The following is an 18,530-nucleotide window of genomic DNA, read 5'->3' on the forward strand; positions in this document are numbered from 1 at the left end:
ATAATACACAATAAGAGGCCTGAAACCAGAAAGACAAAGAAATCCAAGTGCTCCAGGCCAGAAGGAAATCCTTTCCTAAAAGCCCTGACAAAGCAGCATTTTCTTCAGTTTCCAGCGGCTTCAAGAAAGGCTCAGGGACTGCCTTGACAGATCATGAAATAATTCAGACCTCTCTATGTGCTTCTGTCTCTTGGGGTCAGCTGCTAAGGCAAAAGCTCGCTGGGAGACAGAACTTATTGTTATCATAAAATGTATTGAGAACAAGCAGAGGGAGGGAAATATATTTCATCTCTAGCTCCTAGTAGGTGTACAAGCACACAGTAGGTGCTCCATAAATACCTGGTGAATAATGAAGAATCAGGTTAGGACTAAGGGGAAGCACAGCATCTGGTTAACAGTGTGTGTTCTTTCTACCACCTAGGGCCAACAACCTGTTGGGTGCTGAGGCCTGAAGTCCTGTCCTCATTCTGGGTCCAGTTTCTCCATGTGCAAGAGGAGACAGCTGGATTAGACAGTTTCCCAGGCATCTTCCTACTCTAACAGTCAATCACTGTACTGTGCTTTTTTTGGTGGCAGCACATGCCTGGCACTTTTCTTTCCCCTCGGAGGGAATCTGATACCCATCTGCTCCAGTACATTAATGTTCCCATCCTGCCTGACTCATTTGGTAGGAACAACAGGTTCACATGCCAGTGGTAAATGAGAAGGCAAAGGGGGCCCAGAAAGAGAAACAGGGAAAGGATCCCACTTGGCCTCTTTCTTAGGAAACCAAAGCAGCACTCTTTTTAGGACTATTGGGAAACTGAAGTGCGAGTATTCTAAACACCTCTCACGCGAAGCACTCTCTAGCTTACTAAATTAATTGAATAATATTTATATGAAAAGGACTATCCATTGAACATTTCTGTGCCGGACACTGTGCTAAGCTCTTTATACTGAACCTCACAGCAACCTCATGAGCTAAGTATTATTATTATCGTCTTTTAACAGATGAGGGTCTGTCTGGCTCAAGGGCAACAGCTGGTAACTGGTAGAACTAGGACTTGAACCCACGTCTAACTTACTCCAGAGTTCCGGCTCTTCCCATGGCTTTCCCACCCGTGCTCCGCCGTAGTCCTATGAGGGAGGCAGGGCAGGTGTTACCACCTTTACTTTAAAGATGGAGAAACAGACTCTCCGAGAGGCTTGCGATTTGCACAAAACACAGGGGACACTTAATAGTAGCTGCCCGGTCCCAGACCAGTGCCCCAGCATTCCTGGGAGGGGGGCTCTTCCCACCCCAGGAGTCGGCTTCTTCCTCTTGGACTTCGCTTACACACTCGCAAAACCTCAAGGCTGAAGGCAACCGAGGAGATCCACCTTTCCAGCCGGGTCGTTTTACAGGAGGGGAAAACGAAGCACTAGGCGCGGCTGAGCCTCCAGGTGCCAGCAGAACGCGGGGCCGCGGGCGGCCTGAGGGCACCCTCTCCCGGTCCCGCCAGGGCCAGGTGCTCAGCTTCTGCCAGGACCGAGCGGCGCCGCCAGGCGCCCGGGCCGCCCCCTGCTCCGGGCCCCGGGCATCCCGGGGACGCGCGCGGAATAACTTCGCCCTCAGCCTCCGCGGGCCGGCCTTCTCTTACCTCGCCAGGAGCTCCTCGGAGCGCTCGCCCACAGCAGTCCGGGCCGCGGGAGCCGAGCCGGAGCCAGAGCCGGAGCCGGAGTCGGAGCCGAGCCGCAGCCGAGCCGTGAGGACTGCGGCGCTCGGCCAGGGGCGGGCGGACGCGGCGCGAGAGCCCCGCCCGGAGGCGGACAGCTGCGGGGCTCGTGCGGGCGGGCGCCGTCACGTGACGCGCGAGGCTGGGGATGCCGGGAGCCGGGCGGGCTGGCGGCCGGAGCTGGGCTCCCCGACCACCGCAGCGGACGAGCCTGGAGTCTCTGCAGGCAGGGGAGCGGGAGGGAGACGCCGGGGGCGGGTGGGTCCTCGGATGCTGCCAAGTCGAGCTTGTGGAAGGACGATTATGGCTTGTACTGCGTGGCCCCAGAGGGGCAGAAATAGAATCAGTGGGAGGAAACTGCAGGGAGGTATGCTGGGGTCAACATAAAGATTCTTCCAATCATCAGAATTATCTGTCAAGATAATGGGCTGTTCCAGGAGGTGGTGAACAACTCGGTGTGCACGCAGGAGCGGAGTTCATCCATTCAACAAACTAACCACTGGCTATGGGCCAGGCGATATATTGGGAGTATGTATTAAATTCTTATATGCATAGCGTTTAACACATGCCTGGCACATAATAAATGTTGCATAGGTGTTGTTGCTGCTGGCATTATCATGGGCACAGAAATTAACGAAGCTGATATGGCTCCTCGCCTCCTGAAGCTAAATTCTTGAGCGGTAAGGTAGATAATCACATACCATTTAAATAAACATGTATTTAAAATTATAGTTCACCGAAGGAACCCTGATTTTAAATTATGGGGCAAGGGAGGGTGGTCAGGGAAGACTTCTCAGAGGAAGGTAAGGAGATAGCCAGATCGATGAGAGGCAAGGAAAACCTCAAGGAAGGTGGGGTGGGGGAGGCAGAGGAGAGGACTGCTCTTTGGGTAAATGTAAGATGTCCAGTTCATCTGAAGCTTATTGTGTTAAAAGATAACAGTGTAAGTGAACTTAGGTAGGTTGGTGCCAGATCATGCATCACTTAGTAGGCCATGATAAAGGATTTTAAAATTTTATGTAAAAGGAAGCCACTGAAGTGGTGGAGGGTGTGGGTGGTTTGGTATCTTTTTAAAATAGGATGCTGGCTACTATGTGGATAATAGACAAAAGTAAGAGTGAAAGCAGGGAGCTTGGTTAGGACTTGGACTGCAGTAATGATAGTGAAGACAAAGAGGAATAGATTTGATGGTTTTTGGTTTTTTTTTTTTTTTTTTAGGTAATCAAACCGGTTTGATGTGGGGTCATTAAGGGGATTCCTAGTCTAGCTTAATCCACTGACTGGGGCCCATGGAGGTGCTATTTATTGAAATGGTTAACTACTGTAAGGGGAACATATTTAGAGGTGGGGGGAGATTAAGAAATCAATTTTGGACTTGTTAAATTTAAGATGCTGTGTCACCAAATGAAGTGATCAAAAAGGCAGTTGGATATAGACCTCTGAATTTTATTTTATTAAAAAAATTTTTTAAACGTTTATTCATTTTTGAGAGACAGAGAGAGACAGAGTATGAGCGGGGAAGGGGCAGAGAGAGAGGAAGACACAGAATCTGAAGCAGGCTCCAGGCTCTGAGCGGTCAGCACAGAGCCTGATGCGGGGCTCGAACTCATGAACTGTGAGATCATGACCTGAGCCGAAGTCGGACGCTCAACCAATGAGCCACCCAGGCGCCCCTAGACCTCTGAATTTTAAAAAAGAATGTCAGCTACAGAAATCTAACTTGAGAATACTGTGAAAAAGAAATTATTGCACCGTATTGAGGTAATAGCTGACCCCTGTGGTCCCATTGACCTCTTTTAGTCCCTGGTTCTATAGAATGTAGTGTATAAAAAATGTATTCCATCTGTTACCACCACATGATGAATTTGGTATTACAGATTCTGGATGAGGCCCAAGTTACCATGCAGCTGCTTTCTTTTACAAATTGAAACAAAACAAAACAAAACAAAAAACACCCTTAGCCCAAAGCCAACAATTTCTTTTGAGCAAAGGCACAAAGCTGTACACACAGTAGCCAGATATAGTAGAAAGACCACTCTGATTTAGGTCAGATCAGAATAGGGGTGGTTCACAATACAATGAGCTTGATGATTTATCGAATTGATGACTGGCAAAGGTGTGACATGTTTAATACTTTGAAAAGTGTCCCATTGTATGAAACTGGCAGTCTAGATATGTGTCAATAAGCAATCAAAAGCCTGACTTTCTGGATTTGTGCCAGCCAACATTGTTTTGGTGTTTCTATAGAACAGCTAAGCCCTTCAAAAGAGTGCAACAGCAACTCCCTACAAGAGCGTGCCGTCTGCCTTTCCCAATAATGATGCAAGCCTCAGTTGCTCCGCGGAAAATGTGACTTTAGGTACTTAAATATAAGAACATTTGCAAACTGCAACTGAGTTCTCCTTTCTGATCACATCTCCTTCATGTATGCCTCTATTCTAGCACTTGCTGTCTACTGACTTCTCTCCTCTATTAGACTAGAGAGGACTTGCTCGTCTTTGCTCAACTAGCACAGTTGGTATTCATTGCAAAATGAGTAAGTAAACATGCACGATCTCTTCAGCCATGTGAGCTTTATTTACCCTGCTTTATAGAAAGTGGGGCTGACTGTGATTTGTTCAGGGTCCACATAATAGACGTGTCATCCCATTGGCTGCCCAGTTATCTGAACTCCCTACATTTGGGAATTCCCCATCTTTGAGATCTTTCACTGTAAAAGCCAAAAATCCAGTTATTTCCTCTGCTTCTCCACATGACCCGGACACTACAAATTAGATATTCCTGAACCATCAGTTGGAAGCCAGAGACAACAAAGTGGAGACTTGGCATAATTCTTTGGTGGCCATGGCAAACAGCAAGATGAAGTTCTTAGAACACTGGCTGTCAGGATAGTGCAGGGCTCTGGGTCTGTGGCTTTGGCAAGTGGTGGCATCTAATCCTCAGCAGAGGTATCTTCACTGCACTGGGTTGTACGCGGTGACCAAGTAACAAGGAGTGATGTTCCAGTTGCCTAGTCTCCAAGCCTGGTTCTCCAGGCCTCCTGGTGTTGCTAAATTACCTATAATCCTTTCAATGAATTACTTTTCTCTTTAAATCTACCCAAACTGGATTTGGGTGTTTCAAGTAAAAAAAATATGACTCATATAGTCACATAATTAAGAGCAGAACTGAAGCTATAACTGAGGACTTTTAACTAATTCTAGTGTTCCTTCCAAACCAATAGACCTCTACCTCCAACAATGCATTTTTTACACTACATATTGGTGCCTCGAAATCACTCTGTTCACCATTTATCCTTTTAGTGCCAGTTGGTTAACGAATATTTCAAACGACTGCATGGTGAGGCAATTGCCAGTACAACAGTGTGAAATGTAGCCGTATCAGTCAGTACAGCTGCTTAGGTAATGTTTGTTTGTTTTGCAATTTTGTCCTTTATAGACAGAAGTGGAAAATGAAGGTACTATGACTAATATGGCTGAGAAAAAGATGAAAATTATCGGGTGTGCTTAAAGCACATCTTTAGCCTCAGTAGAATGCTTACTGGATTAAAGTCCGCTGTGTTTTATTTGTGAAGGAAACCGTTTAAGAGCGTTTCATGCAACGCTTCCGATACTGTGTTTAAAAGGCAAAGTGGTTTTGTAATGTTTTTACATCTCAGTAACAAATCTATTCAACTTTTCAAAATGTGATTTCTACGTTTTTGTGAACTTGTATAAACGTAGGCAAGTGGCACCACATAAGCATACCTGTAATACAGCACGCGTTTGGCCCTGCGTGAAGTCCATAAGACAGGGCAGGGAAAAGACCTGGTGCTTTATTTGTAATTTCCTACTGAAGCCAAGAAAACAGGTTACTGAGCGTTGTTCTTGTGTAATTTGGAACTGCAGTATATACAGTATCCAGCAGATGTCAGGATGGGATCTCTTTCGAGAAAACAATAAACAGGAGTTTCCAAAAGAACTGAAGGTTTTCTTGTTCTTCTGTGCTCCCCACTCTTCAGTCACACTGGCCTTTTTCTTTAAACACACATGCTTTAACACTTTTTCCAAGGCTCCTCATTCTTTTATCTGGCCAATTGCTATTGATCCAGTCTTCATATGAGTAAGGCTTCCTCAGGGAGCCCTCCCCAACCCAATGGGTCAGGATTCCCCTATTTCAAGTTCTCACAGCTGCCTGCACTTCCCCCCCACCCCACCACAGCAGCTTATATAATAGGATGTGTAACTATTGATGAATTAGGTAATGTTTGCCTCCTCTGCTAGAATATAAGCCTCTTAAGGATAGGTACCATGACTGAATTCCTTTCTGTATCCCTCAGCTACCAGTGCCTGCTACTCTGTAGTTACTGAATAAATACCTGTGAATGTGAACCTCCACCAACCAAAATGGGAATATTTCTCTGAGGCCTGGACAGTGGGGATTGTCTGAAAAGTCACTAATCTTTCCACCTTCAATTCAGTAGTCATTTATTCAGCCCCTTCTTTGTAAAGATATTATGTGGGACAGAAAAATATGTGAGATAGCACTTGTATTCAGAGTCTTTTGGGGCGCCTGGGTGGCTCAGTCGGTTGAGTATCCGACTTCGGCTCAGGTCACGATCTCGCGGTCCGTGAGTTCGAGCCCCGCGTCGGGCTCTGTGCTGACCACTCAGAGCCTGGAGCCTGTTTCAGATTCTGTGTCTCCCTCTCTCTCTGACTCTCCCCCGTCTCTCTCTGTCTCAAAAATAAATAAACGTTAAAAAAAAAAAAATTAAAAAAAAACAGAGTCTTTCAGTAACCGAAAAAGACGAGAGAAAACTTTGTCCCATAGTGGCAATCCCTACTATACAGTATCCATGTTCAGATTCTTACTCATTTCCATTAAAGAGCCCTGTCTGCAACCCACCCCACCTTGGTCACAGCAGTTGAGTCAAGAAGGAAATCTTTCTTAGCTTCCAAACCTTTATCCTAATCTGCTGGGATAGTTCCTTGACAATATGCTTTTAGCTTTTATGAACAGCGCTTAGACTCCCATTGTAGGTTTTCTCAAGGCTAAATACTTCTTTCAATCATTTCTCTTGTACCATGATTTCCGGATACCTCCAGTGCTCTCTACTCTGGCAAGTTGGCTGCTCTTGAAGTATTTGTCAGATCTGGAGACCTTAATGTTGTAATTTTACAAATGCAACCTAAAATTGCTTTCAGTTTTAGTTTTGACTCTTATTCCTAAACCAGTCCAGAATCTCAGAATTGTAAGAGGCCTTAAGGTAAACTCACTCACTGCTACCCAAAGCAGATCCTGGACCAATTAAATCACCTGGATGCTTTTAAAAAAAGTGATTTCTGACTCCATCCATAGTAATTCTGATTCAGTAGATTTTTTTGTTTAAAAGCTTCCCATGTGATTTGGTGTGTAGCCTGTTTTGGAAAACACCTGTGCACACGATGCCTGACACTGCCTTATATAACACAGTCATTACCAGTGTTCTCTTCCACTGTACTTGAACCTCTCCCGTGGCAGGGGCCCACCACCAAGAGGTACCTGTGTATGAAAATCCTTCCAACCATTCTTAGTATGCATTCTTTGATTCCCAGGTATCTGACACACAGGGCCCATTTACTCCTAAAATTGTTACGTGAACAGAACATCAGTTCCCCATAAACATGAAGACACATTTATCCTTTTCTACCAAGAAACAAGTATTGGGGCTCCTGGGTGGCTCAGCTGGTTGGGCAACTGACTTTGGCTCAGGTCATGATCTCACAGTTGTGGGTTCGAGCCCCACGTCAGGCTGTGCTGACAGCTCAGAGCCTGGAGCCTTCTTCAGATTCTGTGTCTCCCTCTCTCTCTGCCCCTTCCCCGCTTGCACACTGTCTCTAGCTCTCAAAAATAAACATTTTATATGTATATATATATACATATATGAAATATACTATTTTACCATTTTTAGACATGTATCAGGAAAAAGGAAATAAATGATATTTTGAGTCTGTATTATCTAGGGCAAAGTTTACTACAGTGCTTGCTAGCAAAAGTGAAGGTTAGCTTAAAATGGGAAAAGTAGATGTTAAACTAAATGCCTTTCCCTTCAACCCTTTACCAGCAATCATTGTTTCACTAAGCTAGTAATATTTTATTAAGGGTATTTTTTTTATCTTTTGTTTCATTTGCTTGAGACCAATGAAAACAACAGTTATGAAAATTGAGCATTTATAAAACTTTAGTTGACATAAAGATTCAATAGTAAGCCTATTAAATTTTACTCAAAAGTACACTAAAATCAAATAAAAGCTGAGTTTTTACTAATGATATTAAGATGAGCAATTCATTTGTCCATTTCCTATATTTCCTTGTTTTAATTCTTTTCTATCACATTTCTAAAAACTTTTTTGTAATATTTGTTATTTTAAATTATCTATATATTGCTTCTCTGTCATCAGTTCAAATAATCAGAGGCAATGCAATCTGAATTTTGGGAAGAAAAGCATCTTATAAACTCCCATTGCTGTATGACATCCAGCAGTAGTCTCCATGATGTTTCCGCATGTCCCATAAAAATTAATCTTCAGTCTCTTGGTATCATGAACATATTTTCAATTAGCGATTTTCTTTCCTCCTAAATGAACATACAAATTGGGGGAGAATAAGTCGTGGGAGTAGGTCAAATGTGGTCCTTATCAGACCACACCATACATACTTAGCTGTGAAACCAACAAACTCTTAACATACCATCTCTTGTGCTAACAGCACATTGATGGTATTTCTCTCTTCAGAGACAAAACGAATGAAGCCTATTTTGCAGAACAGGAACTTTTATCTCCATGGAAACTGAAGGAAGGATATTTTGGGCACACAAAGAGGTGTTCAGGGCTACTGCTCCACTGTGTTCACTCCTACAGTTGCCCTCGGCAGGACTGACCCCTCTATGTTCTTCCTGTCCACCAGCTACTTCCTGCCTTTCCCTTCTTACCCAGCTTACATGCCTTGTGCATTATTTCAATCACTCCCGACCCTATCATTTCACCTCAGCCATGTGACAAGCCCCAGCCCTAGGTGAATCCAACTCTCCACCTTCTCCGAGCCTGCCTCTGGACAGCAGAGCAGTGCTAGAGAAAAAGCCCACAGCCAGGCACTGCAAATTCATAATCCAGGATCTTAACTGGGGTACCAATTTCATCTGACAAGCTTAGCCTTTTGGCCTTTTCTAGTTAGCTTACTCTCACACTTCCCGTAACTAGTTAAAAACGTCTCCACTCTAGAGTGTGATGCTAAGTGAAATAAGCCATACAGAGAAAGACAGATACCATATGGTTTCACTCTTATATGGATCCTGAGAAACTTAACAGAAACCCATGGGGGAGGGGAAGGAAAAAAAAAGAGGTTAGAGTGGAAGAGAGCCAAAGCATAAGAGACTGTTAAAAACTGAGAACAAACTGAGGGTTGATGGGGGGTGGGAGGGAGGGGAGGGTGGGGGATGGGTATTGAGGAGGGCACCTTTTGGGATGAGCACTGGGTGTTGTATGGAAACCAATTTGACAATAAATTTCATATATTGGAAAAAAAAAAAGAAAACATTAAAAAAAAAAACAAAAAAACAAAACTTCTCCACTCTATTATTCAATGAATAATGAGTGCCTGTGAGGTACCAGGCAGTCTTCTAGATACTAATATACTACAGTGAACGTAATAGATGAAATCCCTACTCTCATCAAGCACACACTTAATGGACACAGACAATTAACAACATAAATAAGGAAAAATATCTTAAATGCCATTAAGGAAAATAAAGAAGGGGGTTATAGAGTGCTGGAGAGGTTGTAGTTAGAAAAATGTTTTTGAAATACAATTTAACTATGGAAAAAAAGTCAATAAATGTACAACTTGCTGGATTTTCACAAGTTGAAACATCCTATAACTTATAAAAGAGCTGGGAAAGGCCCCACTGAAAAAAATGCCATTTAAGCAGAGACCTGAGAGAAAGGGAGTGAGGCAGTTGAAAATCTAAGGGAAGAGCATTCCAGACAGGGGAAATGGCCAGTGCAAAGGCCCTGAGGTAGCAGCTTGTGAGTTTGGGGAAGCAAGGAGACCAGTGTAGCTGGAATGCAGTGAAGGATGGAAGAGTCATAAAAGACGAGATCAGAGATGTAATGAGGACCAGATTGTATAGAACCTTGTGGGCAACCAGAAGGACTGTGGTTTTTACTGAGTGACATAGAAAACCACTGGAGAATTTTAAGCAGGAAAGTCAGCAGTATCTATGCTGTAAATAGAGGAGGTCTGAGGACTGAAGCCTGAGGTACTGCAAGTTTCAGGTCAGAAATGAAGGGAAACCTACTAAAGCATTTAAAGAGTGGATGAGTGGGGCGCCTGGGTGGCGCAGTCGGTTAAGCGTCCGACTTCAGCCAGGTCACGATCTCGCGGTCCGTGAGTTCGAGCCCCGCGTCAGGCTCTGGGCTGATGGCTCGGAGCCTGGAGCCTGTTTCCGATTCTGTGTCTCCCTCTCTCTCTGCCCCTCCCCCGTTCATGCTCTGTCTCTCTCTGTCCCAAAAATAAATAAAAAAACGTTGAAAAAAAAAAAAATTAAAAAAAAAAAAAAAGAAAAAAAAAAAGAGTGGATGAGTGAACTAGAAAGGGTAGCAAGAAGGAAAATCAGGAAATTCGTATTATGGAAGGCCCACAAGGTGGTTATAATAATGAAATAGTGTTGAGTGCTGCAGATCAGGTGAGACAGGTCAGTGTTAACCTTGACAAGAGCAGTTTCAGAGAATCACTGGGGATGCATGCCTAACCGGAATGGGTTCAGGAGATCACCAGAGAAAGGATATGAAAATATAGAGCACTTTACTGAGGTGTTTAACTGTGAAAGGGAACAGAGAAATGGCACAGAACATGGGGAGAGTAAGGATTCAAAAGGACTATGGTGGATGTTGTGGTGAACGACTTAGATCTCAACGTTAGGACCAAGGTACTCATTCCCCCAGCACCTTTGAGTGCTGGCTGCTGATGGCTCACAGCTGCAGTGGTGCACACATTGCCTCTGGCTGTTTTACACTACTACAGAAGAGCCGACAGCACAGAGCTCACAAAGTCTGAAGTATTTACCATTTGACCTTTAACAGAAAAAGTCTGCCAACTCCTGCTTTAGTGGCTTCTTTAATGACAGAAGCTACATGTAGAATTTATCAAGTCATCAAGTGATAGCAAAATAAAGTAAAATGTCTAGCTCACTTCCTTTCTATACTATCCACAACATTCTCTGGTACCTGATGTCATAGCTAAAGAGAGATGCTTAGCTCAAGCAAAGGAGGGGAAAAAGAAAAAAGTTCAGATTCCTACACTTGTTCTTCCTTCCAAATCTAGGCCCAATTTTGCCCACCTGTAAACTACGAACACACCGTAACTGAAATGCTAACTTCACAGAAGAATTTCAAAGAGCAGTGATAAAACAGTTTAAAAAGAAAACTTATTGGTATCAGGAAGAACACTAACCTAATTTAGGAGCAAAATTCTCAGTTCATATCCCTTATGAAACTTGTTTGTGGATTAACATTTTCTCTCAATTATCTGCATTTCTTTCTATGCTCCATTTTAAGAGTTTACAAAACTCAAATCTGCTATGGTTCTTTACTATTTCTTATCACATGTTCAAGCCAAATATATACACATGGCCAACTGTTGTCTGCTCTACTGTTTCTGAACTGTTTGTTGTAAGTATTAGTCTGCCCTCCCCAAACCAGGGAGTTTATGGGCTGAATTTTAAAAAGTCAGTCATAAAAAACTGCACCATCACTTTTCCTTTATTCTAGTCTGAACATATGCTGGAATTCAGGGTAACAATCAACATATTCCAAGAAAAGCACTTAAGGATAGAGTATGATTAACACCCATTAAAAGCCCCTAAACCTACTTATTAGCCATCAAATCTTCCAGAGTCTCAAACTCCATCTGTAAAATGGCATTAACACTGACTGTTGAAGTTTATATACAATTAGAATATAAGCATGCTATCTCACAGCATCTGAAAATATGAATGAAGCCTGCTAATGCAGTGAATGCCAGCACAAATCACTTCTAACCACCTTGTACCAAACACTAACCATTAACAATAAATAGCACTTCCCAATGGCAGGCATGGTGCTAACTGCTCCTTTTGCATTCTCTTACCTTACACTTATACACTTTGAAGTGGACAAATGTTCCTACTATGCTAATCTTACAGGTAAAGAAAATGAGGTATAGCGGTTTACTTGCTAAAAGGCATTCATCTCCTGACTGTTGGAATCAGGACTCAAAATCAGGTCTGCATGTCTTTAGAGTCAGTGATTGTGACCATGGTGCTAAATACTGCACCTCTTTAGGTCAGGAATGGACATAAATTACTAACATGAAACACAGCATCACAGGGTAAAAATACATGCTGTTCAGGTAAAGATAGTAGATTGAGCACATGCACCTACTTCCATTCCCTCCCAAAATTCCATTAAATGACAGCAAAGATTTTTGTTTTAAGCCATGAACCTAAATGAATGGAAAAAGAGAAGAGGAGATAACAGCAAAAAGAAGTTGGAAAGCGGATGGACAAGTAGTAATTAACATGGCAGACCCAAGAAAACTGAATCCTGAGTCAGCAGTAGACAAGCAAAACAAACAACTCAATTTACATCACAGAATCCTTAAAAGGTTCAGAAACTGGTGTCTTCATAGACCTTTGGAAGTAGGAATGAAGGGGTAGGCACTAAAGTAAGAACTGGTTGAAGGTTTAAGTATTCAGAATGCTCTCTGCAACTTACAGTTAAGCAGCCTCTTTTCCCTAGCTCCCTCCCCAAATCAGAAGTTTACTTTCTGAAAAGGGTAAAATAGAGGGTTCTTTGGATTGTGGGATGCCAGGCAGTTATGGGCACAGGTACTGTACTCAATACAGAGACTCAGTGAGCAAATGCATACTGGACAGGAGATAAACAAGATACAAGATACAGAAACAAAAGATCCAACATGGAAAACAAGGAAAAGGAATTCCCAGGATTGTGGTAAAGGGAGATCCCAGAATAGAGCCATCCACCAGGCACAGGCGACTACAGTCCAGACTGAGACAGGTCAGAAAGCTCCAGGAAAGACTTAATCGGGAAGACGAAACAGCACACTTGATGAAACTGAACACTGTGAACAATGTAGATATATGGCAAAGAGTATGAAGCCTCGGAAAACCCGAAAGATGTACAGGAAGGAAAACAAACATGGGCGCCCGGCTCAGTCAGTTAAGCATCTAACTCCTTCCTGGTTTTGGCTAAGGTCATCTCAGGGTCAGTGGGTTTGAGCCCTGAGTCAGGCTCTGTGCTCATGACACAAAGCCTGCTTGGAATTCTGTCTTCCTCTCTATCTGCCCTTCTCCTGCATGTGCACGCTCTCTCTCTCAAAAATAAACATTAAAAAAAGAAAACTGGCATTTAGAGTCCTCATGAAATTAATTCAAACGAAAGTACACAAATAAGTATATTGGAAGGAAGAAGAAATGAGAAGAGATAAGAGCGCTGGAGGTAAGGATAGGAAAGAGAAGTCAGTAGGCAATGTCTACAACAGAAAAATCACAAAGTACCAATGCTAACATGCTATTCAGAGACAAAAGTAAATATAGTTACCTAAATATACCAATATGGCTACCTAATTTAGTTACCTAAAAAGAGGTGAATGTAAGTTGCCTCTACAAAGAAAGTTAAGGACTGTCCTCTTCCCCTAACAAACTTAGAGAACTATTTGACTTAAATTATAGCAATTTTTTCCTTTGGTGGAACTATATATTCCCAGCATCAAGCAGTAATGTTGCCTTTCACAAAGACTGCTTAATAAAATAATTTCACTCTATCAGCATTAGCAAATCTTCCAGTCCAAAACAAGAGTAACTCAAATTAACGTAGTTTATAATAAACAATATTAGAGAGGTCTCACCAGTGATTGTTGGTCTGCAGCAAAAAGCAGGTTAAGAGAAATAAAATCCAATTTTTTTCTTAGTTGGTATTTTAATTAAAAATATAGACTAATGGTCCTTGGCTTAAATGTTGTTGTGGCTGTGTGCTGGCTTCTGTAAAATATAACTAATCAAAAGGAACTCTTCAACAAATATACTCCAGACAGAAGTAAAAAGGTAAACAGAAATGACTAACAAGACAGTGCTATTGCAGACATAATTCCCTTATAATTTATACTTGCTAAAAAATGGAGTTTAACATTACTTACAATTAATTATATCAACATTCACAGAGGCTGAACATCACAAGCATATGGGTGTCACCACAAATGTCTTTACTTCTCAAGCAGTTTTAAATTTTAGCTATGAAGGTCAGTTACCAGAGGCCAAACTTGTTCTTAATGAGTAGAATTTTTATGTCCATTCAGAGTCTCTTACATCTTTCGGGGCCTATTCATTTGCAGATAGGAGTAGAAGTTGTAACCGGGTTCCTCTTATCATGCATTCACATGTGATGTTCATCTTCATATGCTATCCAGTTTCTTTAGGATAAAAGGTGCTGAAAGAAAAATAAACATCCAGAATTTCAGATCTATTAGCCCATAAGTTATATTATGGAATTTGTAAGACTGGGGGGAAAATCTTACAGATTTAGATTTAGTTCAATACATTTTTTAAGTGACTCCAGACGATGGCCTGCACAACTCAGTAAGAGACCCCCTGTCTTTCCAGTGTCATGAAGCTCTGTCTATTCTAAGTTTTTCTTACACTGTATAAAATCTTTTCTCTGAAGTTCTCCCTCATAGGGCCATAAAGAGTAAATTCAATCCTCTTTCAAAGGACATTTTTTTATTCTGGGTAATTTAACTATCAAAGGAACAAAACACTTGAAGAAACAAATTGGCATTTTCCACCTTTTAAAACCTATTTGAAAAAAGGCAGAAAGTGGGAGAAAACACTTAACTAGGTAATGAGGAGAGCCAGACACACATTTAGGTTCTCCCAATGATTAGCTATATATCACTTATGCAATCCAGATCACCTATGATATAGGTGAACTACTTCAGTTCAGAGAGAGAGAATGTGTGTGCACCCATGGAGTAGGAGCAGAGAGAGACTTAAGGAGGCTCCACGCCCAGAACGGAGCCAGAAACCTGAGCTGAAATCAAGAGCCAGATGCTTAACTGACTGAGCCAACCAGGTGCCCCAGTCCTACTTCAGTGCTTATGGGGGTCTGGTAGGATGGTACACACAGAAATGTCTAGAAAAAAAAATGCTGTCATAGGGAGCTAAAGAAGTGATATTATTGTCCTGTGTAAAAGCGCTGTGGCCAAAATAAGCACATGAAAAGAAGTTTAACATTACTAGTCACTAGGAAAATGCAAATTAAAACTACAGTGACCTACCACCTCACACCTATTAGGATGGCTACAATCAAACTGTCGGCAAGGATGTGGAAAACTTGGAACCCTTGTGCACTGTTTGTGGGAATGGAAAATGGTACAACTGCTTTGGATCAGAGTGTGGTGGGTCCTAGGAAATTAAAAATAGGGCTATCTGTAGACCCATGTTAGAGCAGCATTATTCACAGTAGCTAAAATGTAGAAGCAACCCGAATCCAAAAACAGATGACTGGAGAAGCAAAAATGGTATACGACGGAATATTACTCAGTCTTAAAAAGAGATTCTGACATACGCTATGACATGGAGGAACCTTAGGGACCTTAAGTGAAGTGAAATAAGCCATTTACAAAAAGACAAATACTGTATGATTCCACTTATGAGATCCTTAAAGAAATGTCAAAATCATAGAGACAAAGCTTCAGTTTTACAAGATAAAGAGTTCTAGAGATGGATGGTGATGGTTGTACAACATTATGCATGTATTCAATACCACTAAACTACACACTTAAAAATATTTAAGATGATAAATTTTACCACAATAAATTAAATTTTTTAAAAAAGGGGAGGAGGCTGTGTGGCCAAAAGAGCTGCCAGAAGTATCTTCTCAATACCCGTAACGAAAGTAATAAAACATATTGTTAATATTAAACTGAAGATATTGAGATCTGTTGAAGGCTGACAAAGTTGGCAATATTCCTGGGTATCTCTACTAATTCTTATCAGACAAAACTGAAACATCCATCAGGTGAATGGATAAAAATGTGGCATATCCACACAATGGAATGTTATTTGGCAATAAAAAGGAAGGAAATACTAATACACGCTACAATATGGATGAACTTTGAAAACATGGAAAATGAAATAAGCTAGACACAAAAAGTCACGTATTCTACAATTCCATTGGTATGAAATGTCCAGAATAGGCAAATCCATAAACATGGAAAGTAGATTAGTGGCTGCTAAGGGAAAGGGAAAGGGGAAAATAGTGAACAGTTAATGGGCATGGAGTTCACTTTAGAGTTAAAATGTTCTAAAATGGATCGTAGTGATGATTGCAAACTCTGACCATGCTAAGAACCATTCATTATACACTTTATTTTTTAAATTGCTTTTATTTTAAAGTATAATTGACATACAGTATCCCTATTAGTTTCAGGTGTACATCAAAGTGATTCACAATAACTCTGGTTACCACAAGAAATTATTATAGTATTATTCTCTATGCTGTACATTGCACCCCTGTGACTTCTTTTATAACTGGAAGTTTGTACCTTTTAATCCCCTCCCCCTATTTTGTCTATTCCCCACCCTATTCCCCACTGGCAACCACCAGTTTGTCTATTTATGAGTCTGTTTCTGTTTTGTTTGTTCATTTGGTTTTTTAAATGCTTAGTTGTTTTTGAGAGAGTGAGCACAAGCAGGGGAAGGGCAGAGAGAGAGGGGGACAGAGGATTCAAAGCAGGCTCTGTGGACAGCAGAGAGCCTGATGTGGGTTTGAACTCACAAACTGCGAGACCACGACCTGAGCCAAAGTCAGATGCTTAACTGACTGAGCCGCCCAGGTGCCCTGTTCATTTGTTTTCAAAGATTCCATATATAAGTGGAATCATGGCATTCATCCTTCTCTGATTTCACTTAGCATAATAACCTATAGGTTGGTTGCAAATGGCAAGGTTTCATTTTTATGGCTAAGTAATATTCCACTGTATATACACATCTTCTTTATCCATTTATTGGTAGACACTTAGGTTGAACTGTACACTTTAAATGGGTGAACCATATATTATGAAGTACATCTCAATTTTAAAAGTGGCAATGTGGAACAGTATTCTGTAAGTTTTTTAAAAGAAAACCAATTCATATCAGATACAAAGGTGACTGAAAAGAAGCAAGTATTTTACTGGCAGCTAAGTCAACAAAAAAAAGGTAAGAGGAGAAAGTTGGGAGTTGCAAAAAGCTGTTGGAGGAGGACGACTTGGGAGTTTCTATTCAGCAGGGCTCCCTCTCCTGGGGAAGCAGAGTAGTAGCATAGTCAGTAAAGGGTTACCAGGCTTCAGGAGCTCTGGCCTAGGCCAACGTGAACCTTCTACAGGGTGACCTTGGAATGCCTTCATCCCTGCCAGCAATACACAGCAAGGTGCAATGAAGAGTACTGAACTGAGAACGGGGTATGTGTGTGTGAGCAAATAACTTTTGAGAGGCGTATCAATAAACCTACAGAAGTGACCTACAAAGCCCAGATCTAATATTCAGCGTGCCTTTAACGCTGATGTTTTGCGTTAAGACCCCCTTTGAAGGGTGAGTTCTCACTTGCAAAAGGGATATATAGAATCTTTGGCCCGGCCTCCTTCACAGCGCTGTCAAACAAGTTTCTGCCAAACATAAATTCAAATAAGCCTTCAGGTATTATTATTAATGCTATAAACTCCTATCCTTTTATTCTCATTCCTTAAAAAACAAAACAAAACACCGCAATTATTTATTTCACCCTGTGTATTAACAAGCAAAACTTCTTGTATTTCAGAGATCAGCACTGAAGGGAGGAAACCTGGTAGTAGGAGCTCTGGATTCTAGACCAAGATCATTCACTGAATCGCTGAGTGACCTTGAGCCAGCCATTTCTCTGCTCTGGATCTCCGTTTCTGTCGACAAAACGTGGGAGCAGCTAAGGAATGGGGGGGGGGGTATAATCCCTTGAGGCTCTTTCAATTCAAGCTCTCCTAAGGCAGGGCGAAGCTGGACGATAACCCTCGCAGTCCGGACCACCGCGTGCACTTCTGTACCCAGACCCCGACCCGCAGACCCTAAGCCACGCATGCGCCCGCCACTCTCGACGCGCAAGTCCCACGCTCCCTGCGACCGCCCAGCTCACTCCGCTCAAGGGCCCCCAAGGACTATAGGACCACAGTTAGGTGGGTGGTGTCCGCGAGCTTCCCGCTAGTCTCACGGCCGCAGCCTGGAAGGACACTCACTGACTCGCAGCAGGGCCACGTAGATGAGGAAGTTCCGTATGGAGGAGATCACATCCTCGCGCATCTTCCGTTTCATCTCCTCGGGGTCCAGCTTCGGCGCGAGGCCCTCGATTCGGAACATGCCGGCTTTCCTTTTTGCACTACCAGCTACCACGTTCTGCTTCTCTCAGCGACTGCCCGGCACCCGGAACTCTGTCCTATCCCATTTCCTGTTCCCGCCCCTTCGTTTTCGCGCGCGGCGACGGGAGGTTGCGAGGGACAATCCTCGTTCGGACAGCGAGGTTCTGCAGGGGGCTGTCTGAAGGGGGCGGTCGCAGTCTTAGGGAGAGGTCCCCCTGGCTGTTTACACCTTCGTCTTGAGCTGGGCGCGCCACACCGCAAAGTGCCTTTACACCTCAGAGGGGCCAAGCACGTAGATACCACTATAAATAATAATAATTACCGTTCTACGCCGTGAACTGGATATTAAAACCTTCATTTCCTAGATGAGAAAACTAAAGCACAGAAAGCTTTAAAAAC

At 42.5% G+C, this 18,530-nt stretch overlaps 2 protein-coding genes across 4 annotated transcripts in view; both read right to left on the reverse strand.

The window, feature by feature from the left end:
* FBXO10 (F-box protein 10) overlaps positions 1–1,819 on the reverse strand; it is a 53,036-nt gene extending 51,217 nt beyond the window's left edge. The window contains exon 1 of the mRNA XM_060609294.3: positions 1,620–1,819. The gene's annotated coding sequence lies outside the window, so the exon portion shown is untranslated. The remainder of the gene's footprint in view (positions 1–1,619) is intronic.
* A 6,047-nt stretch (positions 1,820–7,866) lies between these two features.
* Positions 7,867–18,225, reverse strand: TOMM5 (translocase of outer mitochondrial membrane 5). Of its 3 annotated transcripts, XR_013551734.2 has the most exons (4): positions 18,012–18,225; positions 14,074–14,194; positions 13,617–13,749; positions 7,867–8,289 (listed from the first exon to the last, which is right to left on the reverse strand). XR_013551734.2 is itself a non-coding variant. In XM_060609292.3 (2 exons), the coding sequence occupies exons 1-2, from the start codon at positions 18,130–18,132 to the stop codon at positions 14,160–14,162; spliced, it is 156 nt and encodes a 51-aa protein (XP_060465275.1). In that variant the 5' UTR covers positions 18,133–18,225; the 3' UTR covers positions 13,842–14,159. The 3 variants fall into 3 exon arrangements, 1 of the variants encoding a protein (XP_060465275.1); XR_009602972.3 differs by lacking the exon at positions 13,617–13,749; XM_060609292.3 differs by lacking the exons at positions 7,867–8,289; positions 13,617–13,749 and having other exon boundaries at positions 13,842–14,194.
* Positions 18,226–18,530: the final 305 nt, after the last annotated feature.

The sequence above is a fragment of the Panthera onca genome, chromosome D4, assembly GCF_046562875.1.
Source record: "Panthera onca isolate mPanOnc1 chromosome D4, mPanOnc1 haplotype 2, whole genome shotgun sequence".
Lineage (NCBI taxonomy): Eukaryota > Metazoa > Chordata > Mammalia > Carnivora > Felidae > Panthera > Panthera onca.

Coding starts and splice junctions, on each gene's coding strand:
- TOMM5 (XM_060609292.3), bottom strand. CDS start 18,132: ATGTTCCGAATCGAGGGCCTCGCGCCGAAGCTGGACCCCGAGGAGATG. Junction 14,195..18,011: donor CGTGGCCCTGCTGCGAGTCA/GTGAGTGTCCTT, acceptor TTTTTCTTTCAG/CACCTTTTATCCTAAAGAAA.